The 21286-nt window shown below is 40.4% G+C and overlaps 1 protein-coding gene across 9 annotated transcripts in view; it reads right to left on the reverse strand.

Annotated features, from left to right (window-relative positions):
• MYOCD (myocardin) overlaps positions 1-21286 on the reverse strand; it is a 238553-nt gene that overhangs the window by 19799 nt on the left and 197468 nt on the right. For 4 of the 9 annotated variants that reach the window (XM_079965965.1, XM_079965960.1, XM_079965962.1 and 1 more), the window contains 3 exons: positions 12476-12541; positions 11828-11876; positions 6525-6580 (listed from right to left, as the gene is read on the reverse strand). In XM_079965965.1, the coding sequence (XP_079822091.1) occupies positions 6525-6580; positions 11828-11876 (105 nt within the window). In that variant the 5' untranslated portion in view covers positions 12476-12541. The other 5 variants (XM_079965957.1, XM_079965958.1, XM_079965961.1 and 2 more) reach the window with 2 other exon arrangements.

Consider the following 21286-nt stretch of genomic DNA (forward strand, 5'->3'; position numbering starts at 1 on the left):
CCTGGAACTATTCGGCTGGAAATCAACAACTCGTGAGTAAGAAGGAAAGAAAGATTTGGATGCTAAATTTTTGCTAATTCGGCTAAAAACGAGAGACGAAACCAGGAAGTCCGTCTCTTGCTACTGCTTAAAGATATAAAGCAAAGACTTTGAAGCTTGGAGCCTCTGAAGAGGCGCTAAAAGCCAAGCAATTCTCACATCTTACATCTATTTAAGCTGCTTTAGGATTCAATTTGCTAAAAGTTTAGTTTGGAATACAAACCGTTTGATACCTGTTCCATTGGATTTACAAATTGATTAAGAATCCCTGGTAGTGGGACTGCCTGGACAACAGAGCTGTCAGATTGCAAGACTTTGATATTTTGTTGCTGAAGGTATTATTAACTGAGCTTTAGTGGAACTGTTATACTGAACTGTTACATTTTGCACTTATTGAGACACTGTTACTTTTGAGACCAACTCTGCTAAACACAACTAAACTGAAGATCTTTTGGGAAACCAAAGGCTGTTTGGACTGTGCAAAAATCGGGGAAAACTTTAAAGATTTAAACAAGGAGATTTATAAATTTGATATATCCCCGATCTTAAAGGTGGGCTCCCTCTAGAGGACTTTGGATTTACAACTACATTTGACTGTCCTTTTGGTTTCTTTTCCTCCTAAAACTTTGTTATATGGGCTTGTGGATTCCCATGGGAACATACTCAATTTGACCTTGACTTGCAGATAAACTTGGAATGAGTGGCACTGCGAGACAAACAAGAGCGGCTAGAGGAAAAAAGCAAGCAACTTTGACTTTAGTTTCGCAGCCACGAAGATCATCTGCCCCCAATGTTTTGGAACTAGAGGGAGCTGAACAGCTGCCGGTAGAAGAAATGGCATCAGGGGGATCTGCTTCAGTATTAGACAAAATATTAGAAAAATTGGAAGGCCTAGATAAAAAAGTGGATGAACAAACGGCTAAGATCGATCAGACCAGAGATTCTGTCAACAAATTAACTGAGCAAGTAGCATCAAATGCACAAGCAATTGGCAAGTTAACTGAATCCACTGCAGAAAACCGGAAATTGGCAGAGGAAGCTTTCCAGAAAACTGAGGCACTGGAGCAGGAGGTAAGACCACTCCACAAGCAGGTCGGGGAACAGCAGGCCTACTTGTCTATGATCGAACTTCGGGCCCAGGGAAATAATTTAAGATTGAGGTGTGTGCCAGAACTTGAATCTGAACAAGGAAATTTAATTGACTTTCTGACAAAGGAATTTTCTAAGTGGTGGCCCTTGAAGGAAGAAGAGGACTTTAAAATTGTGACGGCTTTTAGACTTGGGAAATTGACAAGGAAGGACAAGCCCAGAGACTGTTTGATCACTTTGAGATCCAAGGAGGAAAGAGACAAGATATTAGGACTACACTACAGAAAGTCACTGGAAATTTTGGACAAAAGAGCAGAGATTTACAAGGATATTCCTAGACAACTTCTGGACCTTAGATCCACCTATCTTGAACTAACAAGGTTGCTGAGGAGTAATTCAATTATTTTTAGGTGGGAATTTCCACAAGGACTATCGTTTACGTTTAGAGGGAAGAAGGTGAAAATAAAAACAGCTGAAGACAGAGACAAATTCTTGAATATTTATGGAGAGGACCTTCAGAAAGGGATTGGAGAGCCTTCAGGGGCTGGACCATCCCCTGCATCTATACCTACACCCTTGGGGCCTGAAGACCAGGACAAAAAGATACCACCACTAGAGAAATAACAGATTTACTCAGGATGTCTCTGCAACTTTTGAGTTGGAACATAAATGGCGCCAACATCCCTGAAAAAAGGAGAAGGATATTCCACATTCTGAAAAACGAACAATTGGACATTATTTGTTTACAAGAAACACATGTGACTAGGCTTCATAGAAAAGTGCTAATAAATAAAAGATTAGGCCAAGAATTTATCTCTTCTGACCGAGTTAAGAAAAGAGGCGTGGTGATTTATGCAAAAGAGAGCCTGTCACCAAAATTTCTATTCAAAGATGAACAAGGAAGAATTCTGGCAATTGAGATTCAGAACCAAGGAGAAAAGTTTTTGATATTAGGAGTTTATGCGCCAAATGACGGAAAATCGGAATTCTACAAGTAGTTGCATGAGATAATGCTGGACTATCTGAACTATGACAACATCATTATGATGGGAGATATGAACGGCGTGGTATCAACTAACATGGATAAGCCACACAGCCAAAACATAACAAAAGAAGGCAGACTACCTAAAACATTCTTTGAATTCACTGACAACATGGACTTGATCGACATCTGGAGAACAAAGAACCCCCTAGGAAGAGAGGGAACTTTCTTTTCTGGAGCCCAATTGACCTGGACAAGAATCGACCAAATTTGGACAACTAGAGGCCTGGCACCTAAGATAAAAAAAGTGGAAATCTGCCCAAAGACTTGCTCCGACCATTGCGCTGTAAAGATGGATATGAGACTAACTCCAACCGGCTCCTTCGGATGGAGGATGAACGACAACTTGTTTAGAGATCAGGAGATTATTAAAAAGGCCCAAAAAGCTTTGAAGGACTATTTTGAGATTAATCTGAACACTATGGTGGAAAAAAGAACCGTCTGGGATGCAAGCAAGGCGATTATGAGGGGGTTTCTGATACAACAGAACACTATAAGGAAAAAAGCACAGAATGAGAAAAAAGACAAGATTTTGGAGAAAATTAAAGAAGGTGAGAAGAAATTAAGATCTAAACCGAAATCAAAGGAGATTCTAAGAGAAATTAAACTTTATCAAGTGCAATATTCCAAACTGATAAATCAGGAAGTGGAATGGAAAATTAAGCTAATGAAACAGAGATCCTTTGAATCAGCAAATAAATGTGGAAAGCTGCTAGCATGGCAGCTGAAAAAGAGACAAAAATTGAACACGGTAACAAATTTAGAAATTGAAGGAAGAAATATTCAGAACCCAGTAGAAATTAGAAAGTGCTTCCAGAGATATTTTAAGCAATTATATACACAAGGGCCGCAAGATGAATTGGAGATAGAACAATTTTTACAGAAGAATGGTCTACCAAGGTTGTCTCTGCGAAATAGAACTATCCTGAATTACAAAATAACACTACAAGAGATTGAAGAAGCCATTCAGAACATGCAATTGGGCAAATCTCCAGGACCAGATGGTCTCACCTCCAAGTATTATAAGACATTGAAAGACTATTTGATGCACCCACTAATGGAGGTTTGTAACGAAATTATGGAAGGGAAGAAGGCACCAGAGTCGTGGAAAGAGGCCTTCATCACATTGATACCTAAATTAGAAACCGAAAAGACACAACTCAAGAATTACCGCCCCATCTCCCTCCTGAATGTGGATTACAAAATATTTGCAGACATTTTAGCAAGCAGATTTAAAAAAGTCCTAAATGAAGTGATCCACAAGGACCAAGCAGGCTTTCTCCCAGGTAGACATTTGTTTGCAAACACAAGAAATATTATTGATATCTTGGAACTCTTGCAGACAAACATCAACACAAAAGCAGTTTTGATATTTATAGACGCGCAGAAAGCCTTTGATAACATTTCTTGGAAGTTTATGAAGAAAAACTTGGAAGGAATGGGAGTGGGGCGGGGGTTTGAGAATGGGATAGAGGCACTCTATTCGGAGCAGAAGGCAAAACTGATAGTGAACAATGTGGTGACGGAAGAGTTTAATATTGAAAAAGGAACACGACAAGGTTGTCCTATCTCCCCTTTGTTATTTATATCGGTCCTGGAAGTGCTCTTAAATATGATCAGAGGAGACCGGTTGGTGGAGGGTATTCAGGTCGGAGCGAAACAATATAAACTTAAAGCATTTGCAGATGACCTAGTATTGACCTTACAGGAGCCAGAGCCCAGCACCAAAAGGGTACTGCAATTGATTTATGAGTTTGGTCGGGTGGCGGGATTTAAACTTAACAAGCAAAAAACCAAGGTTTTTGAAAAAAATATGACCCCTTCAGAATCAGAAAGGTTTCAGAAAGAGACAGAATTAAATGCAGTTAAAAAAGTTAAATACCTAGGGGTAAGCATAACAGACAAAAACAGGAACTTATTCAAAGATAATTATGAAAAATGTTGGTCTGAAATTAAAAGGGATCTAGAAATCTGGTCAAGATTGAAACTTTCCTTGTCAGGACGTATTGCTACTATTAAGATGAATGTATTGCCAAGAATGTTGTTTTTGTTTCAAACTCTACAGATTGTGGACAAAATGGGGTGTTTTGAGAAGTGGCAGAGAGATATTTCTAAATTTGTCTGGCAGGGCAAAAAGCCCAGAATTAAGTTTAAGATATTAACTGATGCTAAAGAAAGAGGGGGCTTTGCCCTGCCAGACTTAAGGTTGTACTATGAATCAGCAGTTTTCTGCTGGTTGAAGGACTGGCTACTTCTTGAAAACACGGATGTTTTAGATCTGGAAGGATTCAACAATGCTTTTGGATGGCATGCATATTTGTGGTATGACAAGGTTAAAATACATAAGGCTTTTAAGAACCATGTTGTCAGAAAAGCAGTATTCAATGTCTGGATAAAATATAAAGACTTACTGGAAAACAAAACCCCAAGGTGGCTATCACCAATGGAGGCTAAGGCCCCGAAAAGACTCAATATGGAGGCCAAATGGCCGAAATATTGGGAAATAATAGAAAAAGACGGAGATAATTGGAGGTTGCAGAGTATGGAGAAAATAAAAGATAAAGTGCGAGTTTGGCTACATTATGCTCAGATTAAAGAAGTTTTTAAGTTGGATAAAAAGATAGGATTCCAGGTGGAAAAATCAAAGTTAGAAACAGAACTGTTAGAACCCAGCTCTAAGATACTCTCAAGAATGTATAACTTGCTGTTAAAATGGAATACACAGGATGAAACGGTCAAATCAGCTATGATAAAATGGGCACAGGACATAGGCCACAACATTATGTTTGCTGACTGGGAAAAGTTATGGACTACAGGTCTGAGATTTACCGCATGTAACGCCTTGAAGGAAAATATTTTGAAAATGATATATAGGTGGTACATGACCCCAGTCAAGCTTGCAAAGATATACCATTTGCCTGATAATAAATGTTGGAAGTGTAAAGAAGCTGAAGGAACATTCTTTCACCTCTGGTGGTCCTGTCCTAGAGTGAAGGCTTTCTGGGAAATGATATATAATGAGCTGAAAAAGGTATTTAAGTATACCTTCCTTAAGAAACCAGAGGCCTTCCTTTTGGGCATTGTTGACCAGAGTGTGCAAAAGAAGGACCGAACCTTTTTTATGTATGCCACAACAGCAGCAAGGATACTCATCGCTAAAAGCTGGAAAACTCAAGATTTGCCCACATTGGAAGAATGGCAGATGCAACTGATGGACTATATGGAATTGGCAGAGATGACTGGCAGAATCCGAGACCAGGGAGAAGAATTGGTGGAGGAGGATTGGAAGAAATTTAAGGACTATCTACAAAAATATTGTAAACTGTATGAATGTTAAGAAAGATGTAAGATCCGCAATAAGATGGTTCCAACAAATTAGTTACAAAGAATATAAATTTAAATGTGACTGAAAGAAAAGACAAATTTTGGATGAACAATATGTTAGAACTAGAGTGTTTTAAATTATAAGATTTGAGATTTAATATTGGATAATTAAATGATATAAATTGAATTAAGTGAATAATTTGCTAGAAAAATCCATGTGTTTAGAAAGCAGGAACAAGAGATGTGAGGAAGTCCAAAGATGTGAATGAAACGTGGTTAATGAGAAAGATCTTGTTGTTATCTATGTGGATTTTTGTTTTATAAAATTAATAAATATTATTATAAAAAAAAAGAAACATGAATTTTGAAGGATGGCCTTGTTTAAGTTTGCGTATTATTTCTGAAATGGCAAATTAGGTAGGTTCGCCTTTAAATGTAAACAGAATCAAATTTCTGCCCACGCTACACCTCTAGTAAGAGTCTTGGCTGGAGACTTGCAGCAGGGAAAGCTTGCGAATATCTTGTACTTTCTCTAAATAAGACCAAATCACCAGCTCTTCCACTAGTGGGGTAGGTGGGGGGGAACTGCCTCTTAATCTTATCTTTCTCATTAGCTTTAATTAACAGCGCCTAAACTCTGCTTGATAACTGGTGCCAGCAAGAGACAAGAGTACAGGTTAAGAACAGCCCAAAGGCACTCTGCAGTGTCACAAGAAGAGAAGGGCAATATGGTGTACTGCAGACATCAGGCCCAAGGTTTCTTACTGGGGATATATATATATATATATATATATATATATATATATATATATATACATACCACAAAGCCACTTTCTCATGGGACATGTGCCAATTAAGTTTAGAGCCCTGTAAAGGTGTGCTAAAGGTATAGTAGTATCTGCAGAAATGAATCCAGTGATTTTCCAACATTCCACTCACATTCCTGCACATGGCCACAACCTTCTCAGCAGCTAGTTAACCTGCATGATGCCATCTCCAGCCACCCCCTATGATGCCTACCCAGGGTTACCTTGGCTCTCTCCAAGCTCTTCTTTTGCTCATGGAAGGGAGAGGGGTTTTTCAGCGCTGCAATCAGAAACAGACAAAAGCACAATGAGCACAGTGAGCAACAAGTACATTTTCAGCATTGTGCCATTGTAACAAAGTTCAACAAAATTAGCCACACAAATCAGCCAGCCCCTTTATTGCATCAAATGAAAATGGATGAGGAATAACCACAGACATTCCCAGGCCAGGCTGTGGCAGTGGAAACGAGGCAGAGAGGAGCAAAGACACAGATGGTAACTAAAGCAGGGGGAGAGCTGAGAGTTGTTTGGAGACAGCCATCTTTTTTAAGGCATCTTAGAGGGAGGTGAGTGGCCTGGCGGTAAAGTGCAGCCTGTCCAGTATCCAAACACATTGGGTGAGAAGCTCAAGAGACAGAGCCTTGCACGTTAATCCTAGACACATTTGGGGAGCTTGGTTTCAGTGGAGTTGACTTCCAGCTAAAGTGATCAGTCGGGGAGGAAGGATCTAGTTATGGAGAGGACCACCAGTGAGATTAATGTCCAGAGGAGACCCGCTAATAAAATTGAGAGTCTGAGTCTCATTGTATCACATGGGTGTCAGCAGCACATACAAAATCAGCAAGAAGGATAAATTGCTCCATTCTGTCTCACATTCTTTTCAACAATGAGCTCTACTTCCTTCATCCATTGGCAAAATCTCCTTCTCGATATAAGAGAGTGAGCAGAATGCTCCAGTAAATTCTGATACTCTCCACCAGTGCCTGCTCTGTGTTCTGAACCACATTCCGGATATTTGTTTGGAGGACATATTTGTTTCTTCAGATTGCAGTTCCATCGAGATAAAAAAAGAGGGTCGCCTCCTCCACCATATCTTAACGCCCTCCAGTGATAAACATGCTGTTAGGATTGAATCACAACTCTGTATTTGTCCTACAGGAATAAATGGCAGCAAGGAAAAGGTAGGGGCAAAACCTGCTCCTTGAACTTCACTCCCCAACTGGCAGTCCAGCCTTTTCCTATCTGCATAGTCTCATCATGGAGCCTTTTTCCCCTCTCCCTACCATCAGTGTTGGCTAGTTCTCACTGACTAGGAAATTTGTACTTCGTTGTACTCTTATCACCAAGGGGGAGGCTGTCCCAGTGTGTTCACAGGCTTCGTGAAGATGACTTGGCACACAGTTCCCAGCTCATTTGGGTCTCACTCTCTGAACCATTTCTGGGTCTTGCTATTTCTTCTGTGTCATGGGTTAAGGGCATGAGAGGAAAGCATCGCTCTTCCCAAAGCTGCGCAAAAGCTCTTTATCTCATGGCTGAATTGTAGCCTAGTTATTTATACAGTGAAAGTTGTCCAGAATCCAAAAATAAAGATTGCGGACACAATTCTCATCTCCATTTTAATAAGTGTCAAATTATTGTTTGTTTGTTTTCTTTGCACAAAATGTGACTGGGAGCACAGTCAAACTGTGGGATAGGAAAACCAAAGGCCAAGAGAATTATATATTGTGTGATTTTTATTTATTTAAAAACCCTCTTTTTTCAATAAAATAAAATAAACAAAACAACCCAAACTGCTTTTAATAAATGGCTTCTCTAGTCCCCACATGCCAGTTGTTACCTCCCGTCACCAAACGGATTTATTGTTATGAGTCATTTTGCATTGACGCAATTGGATGAGCTAATTTATTATTTGCCTCCTGTAGTTAACTAGATCCTAAAGCACGATAGATATTTTGTTTTATTGAAGACTCAAACCCTGCGCAACTAAAAGGCCAAACAAAAAGAAGAAGAAAATCTTAAAGTGAGTGAGTAAATAAAAGAGTGTCACAGAGCACCAAAGGCAAAGTTAGAGGAGACACCTCAGGGGTAAAAGACGGTTGTAAAACAGACTCTGGTAAACTTCATAGGGTGAAAACCATCCTACTTTCAGATATTGCAAGAGCAATCTGAGAAGCTGGTGCACCAGTGGAGAGGCCTGGTTCACAGCTAGTGGGATGGTGGGAAGAGCTTTGAGAGAGCATCCGATAAAAGTAATCTGCAAGGCAGAAAACCAGTGTTGTTCTTCTGCTCATTACAGAACGCTAAAGTTATGTAGGACCATGACAGAGGATGGACGCAAAACAAAGGGACCTTTGCCAAGAGGATTGATGTGAATTCTGCAGACAAACCAACAGCATATGGTTGTCTGAGAAAAAATCTATGTCAATATGGGGTTGAATGTGTTGGTTCTTCCATGAGGGAAGTCGTGGCAGTAGTGGAACTTTAGAAGTTAAAGTCTGGAGTGAGAGTACAATGATGAAAGGAGAATTACACACATAGGATTGTATCCAAAGTAGCATTGAGTAATATTTTCTGACAGAACAAGGATTTCCACTTGCACAGCTGGACTTACCTCCTCTCCCCTCTTGTGTGCTTCCTAAATCTGTTTTAGGGGCTCTCCAAACTCTCCAGCAGAGTAGATTTGGGGAGTGAGTTGGACACAAAGGAGGAAAAAGTCCCAATGTGCAAGCGGAAATCCTTGTGCTGATGGACCACGTTAGCTGGATACTGCCCCACAACACAGACCTGTCCTGAGCCTTCAGTTATCACAGTTTTTAAGAGCATGTGCATTGAATAATGAGTATTGCAATTAAACATAATTAACTTTCTCATTGTGCCTGCCAGGAAAGGCTACTGCTTTTGGCCATAGGGGTGGGAAGTGTTTTGTTTTCACAGAGAAAAGAAATCAGGAAATTGCTATAATTTTAAAAGACAAATAATAGATTTGAAATCTTATAGTTTATAGCCATTTTGATTTTAAAAGAGTGACATGAAGTTTGAATGCTCTGGTTTGAGAGGAAGGGTCCCAGTGAGAGTGCCACCATGGCGTTAAGAGAGGCTTGTCAGCTGTGTGACTTGCTTGCCGATGATAAATAGTGGCAAATCAATAATGAGTAAAACCTGTGTCTATCACCCAATCATATGAATCTTTGTTCATATGAGTTTGGGTACATTGATTAATTTATTGATTAAACTTGCATACATTTGCATATGAGATAAAAACGGTTCTAAAGAAAAACGTACTTTGTTTTAAAATTATGCCCACAAGTGGAACAGTAGGCCTCATCTTTGAAGAGCTGTCCCCTGTTCTATCACACACAGAAGGACATGACGCTGCTTGACATCTGAAACTTCTTTAAGTACTTATGTTAAAAACTGATAATGTAGATATACCAATTTGGGGGCAGCTTGTCAGCTGATCAAATTAAACCTATTAACCTGACCAATTAACTGACTAAATCCTGAACCCCTACTAACACCACTAACTAACTGACTGCATTTACACACCACAGTAAATGCTTTTGCCATAAACACAGGTAATGGTTTAAACATAAACACACATGGGCTTCCTGTTTTGATCATTCCCTAGCAGGAAGAACAAAACATAATCCCTAGTGTTACATCTGAATTGGAGATAGCAGTTTGTTTCACTCCAAACAAAGTTTGTTCTTCAAACTTAGTTTGAGTGAAACAAATCACAATCCTTGGCTCAGATATTATTAGGGATGTAAGAAAACATCATTTTCTGTTCTGACCTCTATTTGTTGCATGCAGCACTGTTTATGTTCCACTGCGCTTTGTCTTCCACAAAAACCACTTTATCTGTATTTCCATCCACTGTGTTAAATTATGTATCTTATGTAATTTACATGCAAATTATGTTGCCGTGATGTTATTCCCCCCTATTCATTTCAACGCAAAGGAAACACAATGCAAGTAGGGGTGGGGGAAAGTAATAATTTATGTATCATCTGTGGCCTGAAAGCAGCAACAACAACAGGTGGATTTCTATTTTAGACATGGGATGAATAAGTGAACATTGGCAATTTCCACTCCTGTTTCCATTTTTCTTGGAATTCTGCAGCATCCCCAGATGTAATGTTAAGCCAGGGATTGTGCTCATGCTTGTAATAGGGGAGAAGCAAAGCAGGTGTGATCTCCACATTCACAACAAACCATTAACTGTGGTTTATATTAATTGTGAACTGGGCAATGAGGCTTCTATATAGGCTTATGAGCCTTGTCAATGTGAGAAAAGGCATCAAAGGAGAAGGCAAAACAAAAACCCACCCTTAAATTAGGAGGGCTGGAAGACCTAATACTATGGACATGTGCAGAAAACATGTGATTTATTTGCTATATTTATATATGCTGCTCCTCATTTTTTGTGAGGTTCTCAGTGGTCTCCTATCCAAGTCCACACTCACTTAGTATCAATCAAGTTACATCATGTATTCCCAAGGGATTTGCTGGGCAGTGACTGCAAATGGGATGTAGTTGGGTGTAATTCTCTAACTACCTACCACTGATGAATATGTGAATGCTCAGGAACAAAAGTAATCAATGGGATCTCTTCCTACAACATAGGAAGCATGATTATATTAAGGGCAATTACCTTGCCCTTTCTAAGTTTTGCATAAACCGATTAGGAAGGCAGTCGAGAAATGGGCAAAGATGTGCACTTTTTGTCAAACTCACCAGACAGGTATGAGATGCATGTATTTATCATGGGTCCTTGGGCGTTTTTTATATCCTTCAAAATGCATCTAGGGAAATGTCATATCTGAAATAGCCCTAAGCACATACTAGTTGAAGCCCATGGTCAAGCACTGTGTCCTAGAAAGAAAGATGTTTGTGACTGTGGAAGAGGGGGAGATGAAATAAGGTGAAAAGTCTGGAGTCATGGTGGTAACCCATTTGCCTCGGACGCCTAAACAAATGCTGCTATTCTTGCCTCCATACCCCTTGCCACTTTCTTTCTCCCTCTCTTTGAGGAGTAAAATGCCTTTTAGGGGGTAAACTAGCAGCCTTTATGGGGTGTCAGAACATCCCCTGACAGTTGGCAAACACCAATGACACCTCATTTTTGCAGAACATGACAGTTAATTCTGATAGTGGGATAGGATTAAACCTGCCAAGAACTTTGGGCAATGTATTAAATAAACAAGTCTATGTGGATCCACTCTGTCACACATAACATGCTGTACCTGCACTACATACACTGAAATGCCTCATGAAAATGCCAAACTGCTGCATGCACCATTCGTATGGAAGCGACAGACATTCCATGCCAACAATGTAGAATGTTTTGCAGGAGGTGGCTTAAGAGGAAAGCAATAGCAGAGGCCAACTACAACATGCGGCACCCAAAGGCTTAGGTAGTCACTGTGTGTGGCTCAGAATCAGTGTGATCCAGCAGAGAGAGAGAGAGGGTGGGTGCTTGGGGTGGGAGACCTGGATTCAGATCCTAGTTTGACCATGGACTCACTGGGTGGCCTTGGGCAAGGTGTTATCTCTCTCAGTCTCAGTTTCCCCATCTGCAAAAAATTGGAATAACAATAATCTGCCTCATAGTGTTTTGCAAGGTGCCCTACATCCTAAATGAGTTATGAAAACGATACAGTATAGTCTACTTCAGGAGTAATCAAGCCCAAACTCCCTTTCCTGTGAGGCTCATTAGAATCCTAGATTTTGGGATGCGTGTGTAAGTAATCTTCTAGTCCCGAGTTTAACAGTAATTGCAATAACAAGCTGAGTATGTGATGGCAAAAATTCCATGCAATCTGTAGTGCCGGACCAGTTGCTCAACTCAATCTCCTGCTTATGATTGTACCAGAAATAAGTAATTTTTGCAGCAGTACAGACTTCTCAGGGTGAGCACTATGTAAGAAGTTATCTCTCTGCCACAAATATTTCCTTACTGCATAAGAGTTGCAGAGGTACATAGCACCAGATCTGTGTGTGCTAAAGTGGTGTACGTGTATAAGCCTGCTTTGCCCTTCTTAGAATCAGAAACAGTCCCTAATGATGCAAAGTTGTATTATATTTATTTGGTGGTGGATAGTGTGACCCTCAGCTGAGGCTGCATGGGCCTGCTAGTGCATAACAGATAAAAGTGAGAAAGCAAAGTACTCACGTGGCATGATTCCCTGGTTGGCGAGCTGCTCTCGGCTTCTTCGCTGCTGCAGCCGCAACTGTAAAACTGGGAGAGAGTGCATCTTTCAGAAAGGGACCTCGAACTTCTGCCACAAATAACTCCAAACTTTTCATTTGCTGAGATACCTTCCGCTCTGCTGCTAAAGAGGGAAGGTTCAGATCTCTATCACATGCCAAAAAAAGGAGTCATCCTTGTTACAACAGCAGTGTAGATCTGACCTATTACTGGAATGCAGCTTTCTTATTATCTTACTAAAACTAAGCCAATTAACCTGGAGTTTGGTCAAATGACCATTTCCCTTTCTCCATCCTCTCCACACACACACACACACACACACACACACAGACGTTAACAACTTCATAACGCAGCAGACACAGTTGCTAATGTTACTACATTACCAAAAAGATGAAAATTTATCAAGCTATTCTAACTGTGCTGCTTATTAAGATTTTCGAGTAAATGCTTCTCTGCTACACATGTTATTTAGGGTTGAAAGAAGAGGAGCCTTGTGCAATAGTTTCCATTCTAGAGTCCACAGGAAACAACTCAGAGTTACAAAAAAAAATTGCTGCAGATCTGGAAAACATGGTCCACACGGATATGTGCTGCTCCATTAGCTTAAAGAAGGAAAGGGAGTTAAAGAAAATGAATTATCTATGATCACATTTACATGAAAAGGTAGACAGGATTTGTTTTATATGCAATAGATATGCTTGCTCTGCCAGGCGCAGCCAGGAGATGATCCACTGGATTGAAATTCTAGCTTAAACAAATTCTTAAAAATTTAGTTTGAAATGAAAAGCAAACCAGCACACCATCTTGTGTAGGGATGAAATCGATCCTCTTGAGATTTGGCCCATTTTAATGAAAGTGATGAGTGGATGTGGCTCAAAATGAAAAACTGTCTAGGAAACTATGGCCTAATGTACATAACAGGTCTGCCTGCAGCTATAAATAATCCAACTTAATCTTGACACCTCTGACATATATGAAGTCCAGCCTGCTCCCCCTGTTACTGCTTCAGTTCCTAGGAGCCAGGCTAGCTGTAGGGGCAGTGAATGCCCTTCCTCCTTTGCACCTCGTTGCACGATGGAGAGCCACTTGTGTTTGGCAGATCATTAGCTTGCCCTGGAGAACAAACACTTGCCTTGTGTCTCTAGAACTGACATATCTATCAGGGGTGCAAATAAAAACAACAACCAATGTCTGCAAATTTCTAATCAAACCTAACAGTATTCTGAACATTTGATTAAAAAAAAATGTGATGAGGGAAGACGGAAACTAAAGAAACTTTTGTCTGCTTTGTAGATATATGAGGCATTTAGCAGGTGAGGGTCAATTTATTCATCACAGTCACTATAGGAGGCCAATCCAAATTGCTCCACATATTGTACATGTAGACTTACTATTCTAAAGCTGCAACCTTAGTCATAATTCCTAGAGAATAATTCATTATGGTGGAACTTGGAGTAAACATGCATAGGATTGCACGGCAACAGGATGGTTTTCACCATGTCGTTACCAAATTTTAGATCGGGAGCTTCCAGAGTGGTTGTTTATTTAGCATGCATATGTGTGCACAAAACATATGTGGCAGTTATATGACATCACCTGCTTACTTGGCATTCATTCACGTGCAGGTAACCCAATACCCCCAGTGACTGTTATGCAACACTTCCCAGTGCAATTTCCCACCACTTTTCTTATCACTTTCTCCTTATCAGACTTTTAGTGGTTATAAAACTAACAGCATAATTGCACTAGAAAGTGTGGAATAATAACCATTTTTTCTGCATATTAACATCCCATCTGGAAATGCCCTTCATCTCTATAAAACTGAACTTTTAATCAGCAACAACCCGCCCCCCCAAAAAAAACCCCCAAACCCATCTCAACTTAAGCAAAGAGCTACTGCACATTATGGCTAACCACATAATTTCCACAATGAGTGATTAAACTGGCCTCCACACGGTGAGCTTAATATATAAACAAACCCTTAACTTAATATATAAATCTGCCCTTTTAAATTTCCATTGAAATATATATATAAAGAATGGAATGGTATATGTGTGTGTGTGTGTGTGTGTGTGTGTGTGTGTACAAAAATACATATTATCTCAATAGGATATACAAAACATTTTGTGTGTGTGTGTGTGTGAGAGAGAGAGAGAGAGAGAGAGAAAGAGAGAGTATTTCATTTCTCTTCTATGTAAAATGTATTTTAAAAGAAATCTACAATAGTGTCAGATTTTCATAACCATTCAAATGCATCTGATGCTTCATTCATGTTGGCAATGTCCTCATCTTTGCTGGAATTAGGTCCTGTACCAGTGACTTATCCGATAATTTAAAAGACACCATTCAGCCCTTTAACAAATTAGCTAATGGATCAAAGATTTAACCTTTCGGATATGTTAGAGGGTCTCAGCCTTTAAATCAGCAATACTGGGTTGTGAAGAACACGAAGCTTGTCTTTTTCATCAGAACAAGCTCTGAGGAACTGGGTGGGGAAACCCTCCAATTTCCACAAACAATCTCTAAGAAATGAGCACTGGAGACAAATGGCTTCCTTGGGGCACCAGCACCCTCTTGAAAAGCTCTCATGATTTGTTTATGCTTGCACAGACTTAGCACTATAGAGGGATTAAAGCATCTGTTTGCGTGCTGCTTTAATCAGGGCTAGTCAAGGAACTTGCACACTTAAGAGATGTCACTTCGGCAGGAGAACATGGGAGGAAAGAGATAGAGAGGCGGGAGAGGCAGCTCCCAAAGGTCTGGGCTTTTTGGAAAGCATGGCCTGTTTCATGTAGTCTCAGGAACCAGATGCAAAGCTTTGACGCCACTAAAACTTAACTGCAAATGCATCAAAATACTCCTCGTTCGCTGCAAAGCCCAGTATCCACAGTCTGGAAGGCAGGCTTGGATGAATGGCTGCCACCACATAATCCAATTACATCCCTTAATTTCAGTGGTTAAGAATGTCAGATCTGCACCTTAAACACATTTCCCTGGAAATAATAGGCCCCAGGAATTTCAACGGAATTTGCTTCCCAAGAAGACACACCAGAGTATTGGAATCCCAGGTGTTTAAAATGCCTGAAATGCAAAGTTGTAAAGCATGGGTAGGCAAACTAAGGCCCAGGGGCCGGATCCGGCCCAGTCGCCTTCTAAATCCAGCCTGTGGACGGTCCAGGAATCAGCGTGTTTTTACATGAGTAGAATGTGTCCTTTTATTTAAAATGCATCTCTGGATTGTTTGTGGGGCTTGCCTGGTGTTTTTACATGAGCAGAATGTGTGCTTTTATCTAAAATGCATCTCTGGGTTATTTGTGGGGCACAGGAGTTCATTCATTCCTGCCCCCCCAAAATATAGTCTGACCCTCCACAAGGTCTGAGGGACAAAAAAGTTTGCTGGCCCCTGTTGTAAAGCATTTCTTTTTACGGATGAGTTGCTCCAATGTTAGGGTTGCCATATGTCCTTTTTTCCAGGACACGGCTTCTTTTTCATGGGTAGAGTCGTCCTAGTGATCCATAGTTAAAAGTAGAAGTCTGCAAATGTGTCCTCTTTTTTTGCTCTTCAAAATATGGCAACCCTACAGGTACTACTGATTTTATTTTTTTAAAATAAAGCTGATATTTAATGCCTAATTTCATGATTGGGATTTTGCTTGCAGTGTTTGTGCTCTAAAGAACAGCAAAAGTCACAAAAAAGAGGAAAAACCAAGAGAGAAAGTGGGGTGGCAAAAAGAGAGAAAGGGGGATCGATTTTTGGCTCTGACCCTGCCCAGTGCTGACTCCAGCCCCACCCACTGTTGGTATGCAGCCCCTTGGAAAATGTTCCTGAGGGAATCTGGCCCACAATAAAAAGATACAGAAGTTACCCAACTGAAGAAGAATGGACAAATAGGGATAAATAGCAATCACTGGAAGACACTGAACTGATTTCTTTCATCTGCTCTCAACTAGCAGGTGTGCTATCAGCCAACAGAACTAGTAACAGAACTAGCAAGTACTTCGATACAATGAAAATTAACACCAAAAACATTTAAGCACAGGTCCAGAATAAAACCTTTTCCATATTGTATGTATTTGGTAAAGAGGTAAGTGCAAAGATATGATAGACGATTGATTGTTTTTTAAATAAAGTGCCTATAGGGATGTTTCGTAGAAACTTACTGTGGATAACACTTCAGCAATAAGATGGAATCCTTGTTTATATCCACAAATGACCCACTGGCAATTACTACTGAATGGACATGTTGTGAAGATGCCCACTGGAAAATACTTTATAGATCTGGCTTCTTTTTCCTGATGGGTTTTTAAAACAAGGCCTGTGCTTATTTCACAAACATAAACTGGCTGTTACAGAAATGGTAGGCAGGACATGCAATCATTGTTTCATTGCTTCTAGTATGAAAAAAATACAGGCTACACTGGCATCACTAAGCTATCAACACATAATGTCTTCATAGAAGTTAGCCTGACCCCACAGATCTGTTGGTTAAGGCAACTTGCCAGTGTGTTTGGGTATGGAGTAAAATGTATGGGTCACTCACATTTGAAGTTTGCTCCTAAGCAACAAAGCTGCAGTACAGCTGGTCAAGCCCAGCTGACATTTAATCCACAGCTATTTGGAGTTCGCTAACAAGGCACAAATTAACTCTTTTTGCTCAGTTAATTTCATCCCTCAGAGATCTTGTGGTGCTCCTAGGTCACAGAAGTGTGATTAATTTGGACACTCCACCTCATAATTAAGGATGAACCTAGATAAGATGCTTGTGTATATTGTTAATCTAATATGAACAAACCCAGGATCTCTAATAGCCATTACAGTAATGTATATATTTGAGGCATGAAGGTTTCTGCTTTGAGGCAAGAGGCTGGGTTTGAAAATCATCTACCGCCTTGCAGACCAATAATTCTTTGATATAAGCTCCAGAGGTACACAAAACAAACAGGCCAAAAAAATTTCACCTTGTCCGTTCACTCAAAATTATGTATTCTTCTATTATTAGATCAGCAGTTGAAAGAGAGAATGTATTATCAATACTTCAAGAGGTTATTTCTTAATTGGTCAGAAGGTGGAGGTAAGTGTGTTCTTGTGGGGTGAGCAATAGAAATCTTTAAGAATCTGTATGTAAATTCTGAACAGTATTCCAGTTGCCTTCTTTACAGTATGTGTATTTCATTCCTCCCTGTAATGTATGCAACATCTCACCACCACCAAAAAATAGCTGCACCTCCTCTTAGATTACAGTTTTGGCAATGTAGGGATGGCTGCTACTTTTCTACATTATCTACAATACCCTCCGCACCTTAAAAATTGGTTGTCTTTCTCCTTGAGCATCTGAAACAACCCTGACATAATCATGGACAAGATAAGTGGGGATAAAAAAGAAAATCAGACAAGTCTTAGCCTACCTTGAGGACCTCAATGTACTTTGAGGAGTGGGCAGAATGTACTGGGGGTGGGGGGAATCTACAGTAAGAATTCCAGTAAAATATATATATATAATTATTGAAATTCAGAGTGTAAAATAAAACCACCAACTCTGATTTTTAGAACCCCAAAAGTGATAATTGAAAGAACAGCATTTACTCTTAACTTCACATGTTGCTCATTCTTTTCATCAGATGTCTCTAACCTTCAAATACTGTATTTAACTGATTATTCCTCTCCATAACATTAGAGGGATCTTTACTCCAACTACAATGTCTTATTGCTAAAAGATCCCCTACCAGGTTCGTAATTTTAAAACAAAAACTCTACATTAACCCTAGGCGTTTAAGAAGACACTTGCTCTAGCATTTAACCCAAATCTGAATTGCTAGACTATGAAATCAGCACCTCCAGTTCTTACGTCTCTCCCCACTGCCTCATAGATACTCAGGCTAAAGGAGATGGAGTACAGATGTACCGGTATTTTTTAATAATTTACACATCTGTTGCACTTGAAGATGAGCATGGGAGAGCAACTCTATCATACAGGTAGACACCTGGGATTTTGCAATTTAAGGGTCACTCAAACCAGGCAGAAGCAGTAAATATGGACTCTTGTGCTGCTTTGAGCAGAGCAGCTCTCCATACGAAAACAAATTGCACCTCGTATCTTTTGCAATTACAAGTTCTAGGGCACAAAACACTCTCAGCCAGCCCTGGACTCCTAGTCTGCATTGTGCAAAATGGGATTCATAGCATAAGACACCAGCAACACCCAGACTCATTTCATTTCAACATTTCACTATCTTTATGCTCTTGAGCCATCAACACTAAGTTATTGATATACCAGTGGCCCAACTCACCCACTTTTCCCATTATGGCTCCACTGGAAGTCAGAGATCTCTGTTATCTACAAACCATCAAGTATCACTTCCAACAAACAATCATTTTTCAGTAGAACTTTTAAGATTCTCCAGCTATTTTATGCTAGACTCTGGAGCCCCATCTCTGAAGTTACCCAGTAAGGCTGAGGCAGTGGGCCTGGGAAGTGACATTTCCTTATGCAGCCAATCAGATTGTGGCAACTTACCCAACCTGTCCCCTCACTGATGGCCAAGCAAGTGAGAGATGACCTCTAAAGGAGTTTAATGACTTCCATTTACAGCACTCCAATAACATATGGATTTGTATTTTTTGGAGACACAATGCCATGGATAGTGTTTCCTGGGAAGAGTTAAACACTTAGCAAGAGAATTCTTGGGCCAACCCCTCGTGCTTTGTCCTATTTGATTTAAGGCAATTCCATTGATATTTGGAAGGCAGGCAAAAAGAATCATTGTTTCTGTGGAATTTGTCAGGATGACCTCAGGTTTGTGCATTTATCTTTGGTAAAATAGACAAAATAAACATACACACAAATCCTAGTCTCTTAACTCAGAAGGAAGTGGGAGGGGAGAACATGCCTGCAACATCGCTGAAGATTTTTGACATATTAGATTTATACTCCACTCAGAGCAGTGGCTTGTTTTACCATAAGTTTCACTTGAAGGCACAAGTTTTCAATGTAAACAAGTCTTATCCCCCCCCCCCCTTGGCAGAACGCTATGCAAAAGAGCAGGCTGGATGACCATCTAGTGGGAATGATTAGTAATAGAGTTGGACTAGTTTACCTTTGAGAACCCTTCCAACTCTGTAAAGCACATTTCCTCCCAAAGGTAACTATAGTTAAGAGTGCTGGGAATTTCTGTTAGGCGTAAACAACAGTTCCCAGGATTCTATTTTGGGGGGGGGGGGTGGAGGTGCTTTAAATGTATGGTATGTATGCAACCTGTGATTATATGAAAAACTATGGCGCTGTGGGTTAAACCACAGAGCCTTGGGCTTGCTGATCAGAAGGTCGGCGGTTTGAATCCCCGCAATGGGGTGAGCTCCCGTTGCTCGTCCCTGCTCCTGCCAACCTAGCAGTTCGAAAGCACATCAAAGTGCAAGTAGATAAATAGGTACCGCTCTGGCGGGAAGGTAAATGGCATTTCCGTGCGCTGCTCTGGTTCGCCAGAAGTGGCTTAGTCGTGCTGGCCACATGACCCAGAAGCTGTACGCCGGCTCCCTCGGCCAAAAAGCGAGATGAGCGCCGCAACCCCAGAGTCGGCCACGACTGGACCTAATGGTCAGGGGTCCCTTTACCTTTACCTTATACTTTGTTTTATTTACTTGCTGTTAGAACAACACACTTTTTCAGTCATAGGCATGCAAAACAGCCTGCAACATTCATTAAAACTATACAGCCATCATTTTGAAAGCACAAGAGCAAACCTTGGCTGCAACATCTGGTTAGCAAGGAGAGAGCATAACCAAGGGCCCGAAATCGGGTTGCATGCTTAGCCAAACCGTGGCTTATTTCAGTGTGTTATGGGAGTAAAAAAAAAAAAATTGGTGAGGAGAAAAGTGCAAGTGAGCTCCTTTACAAGTGCCTATGTGTTTCTGTGATCCTAGTAAGCTATAGTTGGGCTCACTGTGATGTGTGAACGAGGCTAGATAAAGCCTTATGCTTGGTAGGGAACAACCTTACCCCAGAAGATGGTGGCAAGTGAAGCAGCATTTTTCCACTTTAGCCTAATTCCAGGGACAGGTAAATATGGGGGGAAACATTCCCTTAAAAATGCCAGGACCGTGTAGGTTTCTAAATGTCACAATCAACACTTTGAATTTGGCCAGGAAACATGCAGAGCTCACCTAGAATTAGTGGCATGGCAGCTCTGTGATCAGCCCCAGACTAGGTGAGCTGCTACATTTTAAAGCAACAGAAGTCCTAAGGCAGACGCCTACATAGCGCAATACAGTAGTTTGAGCTGAAAGGTTACCAAAGCTTACAAGAAAATGGTTACGTCCTTGGATGAAGCTCCAAAGGAGGTCCTCAGTACGTGCTCTAAATAGGTCACCGGAGGTAGGATTGCAATGTACACGCCTGAACTGATGAAAGAACCACGGCTAATGGCTTATTTCAGTCTGTATACATTCATTGCCGATATTCTCATGTAGGATGTTTATGTATCATTTATATTGGCAGTAGAAATAGTCAATGATAGTAAGTCTATGATACTGTATCATACATTTTATGTACGGTAATTGTACATACAGAAACCATAATTTTTGTCACCTACAATGGTTAACGCTAGCGACAACTTCCCACCTGTACCTCAAACAAAGGCTGCTCTCCTACGTACACTTTTTGGGGAGTAATCCCCATCAAACACAGTGGTAAGAAATTCATATACTGACTATATTTGTTATACAAAGTACTATACGCAACAAGCATTCTGCTTATGTAGTGCTACAATTCCATTTTGGAA

Source organism: Podarcis cretensis (genome assembly GCF_951804945.1).
Source record: "Podarcis cretensis genome assembly, chromosome: 2".
Lineage (NCBI taxonomy): Eukaryota > Metazoa > Chordata > Lepidosauria > Squamata > Lacertidae > Podarcis > Podarcis cretensis.